The sequence below is a fragment of the Patella vulgata genome, chromosome 4 (assembly GCF_932274485.2).
Source record: "Patella vulgata chromosome 4, xgPatVulg1.2, whole genome shotgun sequence".
Lineage (NCBI taxonomy): Eukaryota > Metazoa > Mollusca > Gastropoda > Patellidae > Patella > Patella vulgata.
The window spans coordinates 56035825-56042497 of record NC_065882.2 but is presented as its reverse complement, the minus strand read 5'-3'; the positions used below and the strand labels follow the sequence as shown (position 1 = coordinate 56042497).

General features: G+C 38.6%; 1 protein-coding gene across 1 annotated transcript; it reads right to left on the bottom strand.

Annotated features, from left to right (window-relative positions):
* Positions 1 to 3447: 3447 nt before the first annotated feature.
* LOC126817674 (uncharacterized) lies at positions 3448 to 6277 on the bottom strand. Its single transcript, XM_050544783.2, has one exon. It carries the CDS (start codon positions 6036 to 6038, stop codon positions 3942 to 3944), a length of 2097 nt encoding a protein of 698 aa, XP_050400740.2. The 5' UTR covers positions 6039 to 6277; the 3' UTR covers positions 3448 to 3941.
* Positions 6278 to 6673: the final 396 nt, after the last annotated feature.

Genomic DNA, 6673 nt, shown 5'->3' with positions numbered 1-6673 from the left:
TAATGAATAATGATCGAAGCGATTCACTCACGACCTGCTTGGGGATTATACTAATTATAGTCCGTATCAGAGAGAGAGAAAGAAATGGGGTTTAACGTCCACTCGACACAAACTAGGTCATTTCGGGACTAACATATGGTTTTTAATTTTATTTCAATAATTCGCTTGCGCGTAGGGGTCTTTAGCAGTGGGAGGAAACCGGAGGACCCGGAGAAAACCCACGAGGTTGGACAGGCGACCCTACTCCTTGTCACGTACAACCGGGGATTCGAAACCACGCTAGTCCGTATCAGATATCTATTACAAGTTTTAAAATACACGTATCAATATCATCCAGTTAATGTTGAATACACCAGGTCATACTCTTTTGCTTCAAAAAAACGAAGAAACAAACGAATAGCCCATTTTTTAATATTTTATTTATTTGAAATTGAACGGGATCTTTCCATAATCTTACTTGTAAGTTGTTTTTCATATTAATGTCATTATGTAAGGATGAAAGAAATTCATTGTTAAATATTGGTTTTAAATGTAGGGTCACTAATTCAGTAATTGTGACTGCTGACTGGTCATACTTTTTGAAGACACGAGTTTAACAAGTTCGCAAACCTTTTAAATTTGCATGAAACTCAAATCTAAATAAGGCCGTTAAAATCCCGGGGTTCTCGGTTTCAAAATCAGTAGTAGTTGCATATGTAAACATAGCTACGAGAACGTAACTAAAAACGTTGAGAGTGAGATATACTGATGTGCTTGTTTTTAGCTACGATTGGATGCCTTTAGTTCCAAATGGCAAACTCAATTTCTTTATTAATGCATGTACCATCTTAAAAATAAGTTAATTTTATACTATTAGTACTTGTTACACATACGCAGTCCAATCTAGTGAAACAACATTCATTTATCAGAAAATATTGGCAATAAAGTAAAGGCAGTAGCTATTGTTACGACGAGTCGTAAAAATAGTCCCCAGGCTATTGTTACGACGATGCTTTCACAGTCCTCCATCGGCGAAGTTAAAAACTGAATAGTCGTAAAAATAGTCCTAACCCTAACCCTCCCCATCTCTGAATTGCTGCCTTTAGAACGTCTGAAAACGTTGAAAATACTGCTCCTTTTTCAAAGCTGGTGTAGGGGAGATTGACAGCCATTTTGGAATTCGTTCTAAACTTGGCTCAAACTCGTCGTAACAATAGCCACTTTGTAAAGTAAATCAAGCGTTGTTTTTATCAAAATTGATTCGGAGGTTCATAATTACGGCGTATTACTACTGCGCAACTCTGATCAGATTAGTACTTTGATTTGCTATTGCACACGAGGCCCCGCCTTTATAGTGTTACAGACGTAAATTTAAAATGTCGGAAAAAGCAATCTACTGTCGCTTTGATTTAAAAAGAGGGATTTGTACCAGTTTCAGGTAGGATTATATGCTTAATTGTAGTTGGGTGTGGCAGAAATATTATAAATAACAATAATCAATCGTTGTTTTGATTAAAAATATTGTCAATTTTGTTTACAAATGCCGGGTGCGAATCGCTCCCGCATGTGCTACGTTGAAGTTAACAGCACCATTTCTTATCTCGAAACACGGAGGGTTGAGAGATAAGGTTTGTTATCTAATGTAAACACTCAACGAGCCAAGTGGATACCAGACAGATGTAGCCAGGCTGCTGAATGTTTCCCAGAGTAGGCCTACCATTTCTCGCCTTTGGGATAATAATAATTTTATATTATTTTCAAACGGTTGAAATTAGGCCAGGAGGCCTGTCTTACATTTTGCCCGTTATAGTAGAAGTTAAAGCAGTTAACAATAAAATTTGAATATAGAACTAGAAGAGAAAAACTAATAATATTAAATTTGAATATAGAACTAGAAGAGAAAAACTAATAATATTAACAAAATCACAACTGAATATAATATAGAGCGAAGCTCTAAAGCATCGCGCGAAGCGCGGTGCTTGAGCAAAGCTCTTTTCCGGTAACACAGGAGCGTAATTGAAAATGTCACCCACAGACTGTTGATTAAAAAAAAATTCAGACAGGAACCGGATACACTGGGGAAAACAGGCAATGCGCATGTCTGTCAATGCGCATGTCAGCGCATGTCAACTTACCAAATCTCGCCCAAGCGAGATTTTGGGTCTCTAAGAAATATTTCTATGACGCGTCGAATAAATGACGTCAGATAATTTTGACGTCAATGAAAATCCTCACACCTTTTTGTTCTTTTTTCAATTGGGGAAACTTTATTATGAAGGTTTTATTTGACAACAATCACATCAGCTTCGCTCTACTCAGGCAAGGCCTGTTACATATTAATAACAATCACACTAATAAAATTATAAAGTTGTCACACACGAATCATCATATTATTATAGAGCGAAGCTCTAAAGCATCGCGCGAAGCGCGGTGCTTGAGCAAAGCTCTTTTCCGGTAACACAGGAGCGTAATTGAAAATGTCACCCACAGACTGTTGATTAAAAAAAAATTCAGACAGGAACCGGATACACTGGGGAAAACAGGCAATGCGCATGTCTGTCAATGCGCATGTCAGCTTACCAAATCTCGCCCAAGCGAGATTTTGGGTCTCTAAGAAATATTTCTATGACGCGTCGAATAAATGACGTCAGATAATTTTGACGTCAATGAAAATCCTCACACCTTTTTTCAATTGGGGAAACTTTATTATGAAGGTTTTATTTGACAACAATCACATCAGCTTCGCTCTACTCAGGCAAGGCCTGTTACATATTATCATTTTATGCTTAGGTAGGGCCTACATGTAAATAGAACAAACTAATTAATGAAAATGACCATAATTATTATATTTCTTCTGACCGCTCGCTACCTACACTTACAGGTACCGACAGCGAAATTCAACACGTGACCGCCCAAGCTCAGGCTAAACATGAGTGACCCCACCACTGATCTATAATGTGGACCCCACCTGCCCTCCATGGATCGTCAGATCCGGTTACGACGTCAATGGCGTAGGATCTCAGACTAGACTGGATAACCTGCTCTAAATGACGTCTGACTGGTTCATACGTCACTGCCATTCGGCAAACCTCGACAGATTCTACGCATTGTAGGGTACCGGAATCTGCCGAGGTTTGCCGAGTGACGTCACTGCGCTATTCTGACTTCGCAAGTCTGCAAAGAATCGAGTGTCGTAGGAGCGAGTCTAACGTATTACATCTCAGACCAGACAGGCATAGACGCCTACGTGAAATCGTATTACGAGCCAGACTTCCCGTTAGAGCTGTTCTTTTGAAATACGCCGACACAGTCAAATCCGGCTTCGATGGGTTCAGACACACAGGGCCACAGCAACGCTGGAGAACAGTTAGGTTCCTGTTGCAACGAGGCGATGGTAGAGCGAGGGTATACCGAGGACGAAATGTCATTAATCACAATGTGATTATAAAAAATATAATGTAACATGACTAGATCTCTTCGATTTTATTTGATGGAATACTTGTTTTTACAAATGTGAAATAAACATAGATCTGTCAAAAGCAAACCTCAAAGAAAATGCACCGTTGTTATCACTAGGCCTACTGTAATAATAATAATAATAATAATAATAAAAACTTTTTTTTCAAAGGGTTGAAAATTAGGCCAAGAAGCCTGTCTTACAGTGTAAGTATATGGTTAATCATTTAGAATTAAATATAACACACAAACACAATCTACATGTACTATTTACTAAAAACGAAATATATAATGAGTCCTCCCTCCTCAAAAATGCTTTTTATGTTATCGCATGGTGGTCGATCCAAAGTTTTATTTTGTACATTAATATTTACATTATTCTCTTCCTCTATATTTTCTAAAGCATGCCTAAATTTTAAAATTGCGACAGTGCCTTATTCAAATTTAAATTTATCTTGTAGCATTTTGTAAAAGAACGTCGGAGTTTCTATTTTGATGCACTTAAGTTACTCTAGCTTTTCTATGGCATATCTAAATTTTAAAATTGCTACAGGGTCTAATTCAAATTTATCCTGTAGCATTTTGTAAAAGAATGCCGGAGCTTCTATTTTGATGCACTTAAGTTGCCATAACAGTTTACCGTCTATGTGCTTAAAGCTTTGGATATCTTTTTCCAACCCATTTGCGCTTAGCCATTCGCGAACGTCTGCTTTCTTCATGTTGTTGAACAATTCTGGTGGACCAGGAGGGGGAATAACCATGATTGAATTCGACGTTCTCGAGACAATTGATGCCGTGATTGAGGGAGATGCAACAATAGCGTGGGATACTGGAGGTGATAGGGTTGCTTGAACGGGTATGCTATTATTAGTGATGTCTAATTTCGGTGTCGGTGAGATACCCCGGGTGCTAGTGATTACTTGCCTATCCAACGATTCAGATGGTGAAGAAGGAGTAGATTCTGGATGCAATCCAACCGTAGAGCTGGGTCGATGTGACAACCCTAGTAGTGCATGATTTTCACTACTATGTTCTTTCGGTATTTCTGGAGTAACGGGGGAATTAGCGGTGCTCTGAAGGATTCCTTGTTTACTTAATTCTCTAAGAAGTTTTGTAAAACTGTCTTCAAATTCAACTTCACTCTCTCCACTAAAATCAAAGTATAATCTGGTGCCAATGACCGCTCCCAACCATCCGTCTGGGTGGTAGGGATTTTGCATGTATAAAGGTATAAATCCCTTCTTTCGTTTATAGGCATAACCTGCTTCCGTGTGACAACACTGGCTTTGTTTATAACCTTCCGAGACGCAGATGATGACTACGGCTGAATTTTCTACAGCTGAAGACATTGCATCCAAAATATCCCCAGACATTCGATCGATATCTATCCAAACATTGTAACCGGTCTCCGTTAAATTCTGCCAAATTCTCCTAACGGTTTCTTGATCATCCCAACAGTAACTTATAAAGAGGTGTCTAGGTTTTGACGGATCTATAGCATTGGGATGCTCTTCTTCTCCCTTATCAAACAATACCCACAGCGCCCCTTTAACATTCTGCAGTAGCTCTCTATTTGTCTCTTCTTTCTCAAGTCGTTGTAGCGTGGAAACGAGTTCTTTGTATTCTCTAATCTGTTTTCTGGCCTCCTTTTTAAAGGCTAAAGTCCACACACATTTTGCGGCATTAATCTGTTGTTTAATATCTGCACTGTTCAGCATTCTGAAAAAAGCTTTCAGTGCTTTCCCTTCGATTATTCTTTCGGCGTTTCCATCTACAGCCAGTTTGTCCAAAGCATAAGCAAGTTCCGCAGCAGTGAATCCTTCCTTAAGCCGATGAAATTCGTCATTCATTATAGCAATGTTCATCCAGTGGATAATGGTACGGATCGCGTCAGGATCTTCAGTTACTTTTTGTGCTTCTTTCGCATCAACGATGAAAGCCAAGGTACACAGTGCAAGAACTTTTAGGTAATTGTCATTGGAAAACTTAAACTCAAAAACAATTTTCGTGGCATTGTATTTTTTAAAAGATTCCTTGTTCTTGGGTCTTCGAGCAATGTTGCACATGATAGACAAGGTTGCTCTTATGAGATAATATTGATTGGTATTTTTTTCTGGATTCTTATTCGGAAACTTTTTCAGATTCTCAAGGAGCACGTGTATCAGATTAGCTTTGGCTAAATCATGAGCGAATTCGTCACTGGCGTCAGAATAATTCCAAGCGTTATCCATTACATGTCGACTTGTCTTCGCTAGGGTTGGACTTGTTAGATTTCTTAATCCTTCAGGGAAATATCCTCGATCAGACAGACTCGTCATCATGTTTACTGTACAGACAGAATATCCACAATCGGCTAACACATTTCCAATTGCTCTGCGATAATGCCATGTCTTTTTCTGATAGTACATCTGTCGTAGCTTATGCAAGGAAAAGAAACTCTTCACTGGATCAGTTTCGTTCTTTCGTATTTCTTCAATAAGTTTTCTTACATCCTGTAGCAAAGTTTCCGGGGCCTCACGCTGTGTTTCAATAATCTCCTTTTCATCTCCGCCACTTTCTACCTCTGCATCTACATCCGTAACGGAAAGGTTTGTAACACTCATAACACTAATTCACCTATAAAAGGGTAGCGAAGGGTCCAACAATAAATGTCTTCACACACAGTATAGCTTAATTCTGAAGTTAATCAATCAAAACACAACCGCCATTGCAGGAGGGGCCTCATTTCCTGTCATTAAGAAACATGTTCGACCGTGTCTTCCTTCCATGAAAAGCGCCATATTCACATATTGTTGAATAAATGGCTGGTTAACCGTTGCATTAATTCTCGATAAACCGAAACTGAATGTAGCGTTAACATTACAGCACTGAGTCCTAAATAAAAACTATGGTGGCTGATAGTGGCCATGTAAAATCACGCCATTAGTATCACTGTTGACTTGATAACATTGACTTAAGGAACCTAGTCATTAAACATGCATTATGCAAGAGCAAAATCTGCTTATTACAAGTCTTTCTTTAGGCCTGAAATGTTATCTAAATTATCAATTAGACATTAATTAACTTATCCAGACCATAATAAACTCTCGATGTCAAGGCTAGCCTTCGATGTTGGCTGGATTTGATTCCTATATGCCGCTAACGGCCGTTGATAATTAAATCAGAAAAAGTGGATAATCGAGACTATGCTGTTTATATTAATGATTTTAGTAATGATGACCGAGACTATGCAAAAATT

Coding starts and splice junctions, on each gene's coding strand:
- LOC126817674 (XM_050544783.2), bottom strand. CDS start 6,038: ATGAGTGTTACAAACCTTTCCGTTACGGATGTAGATGCAGAGGTAGAA.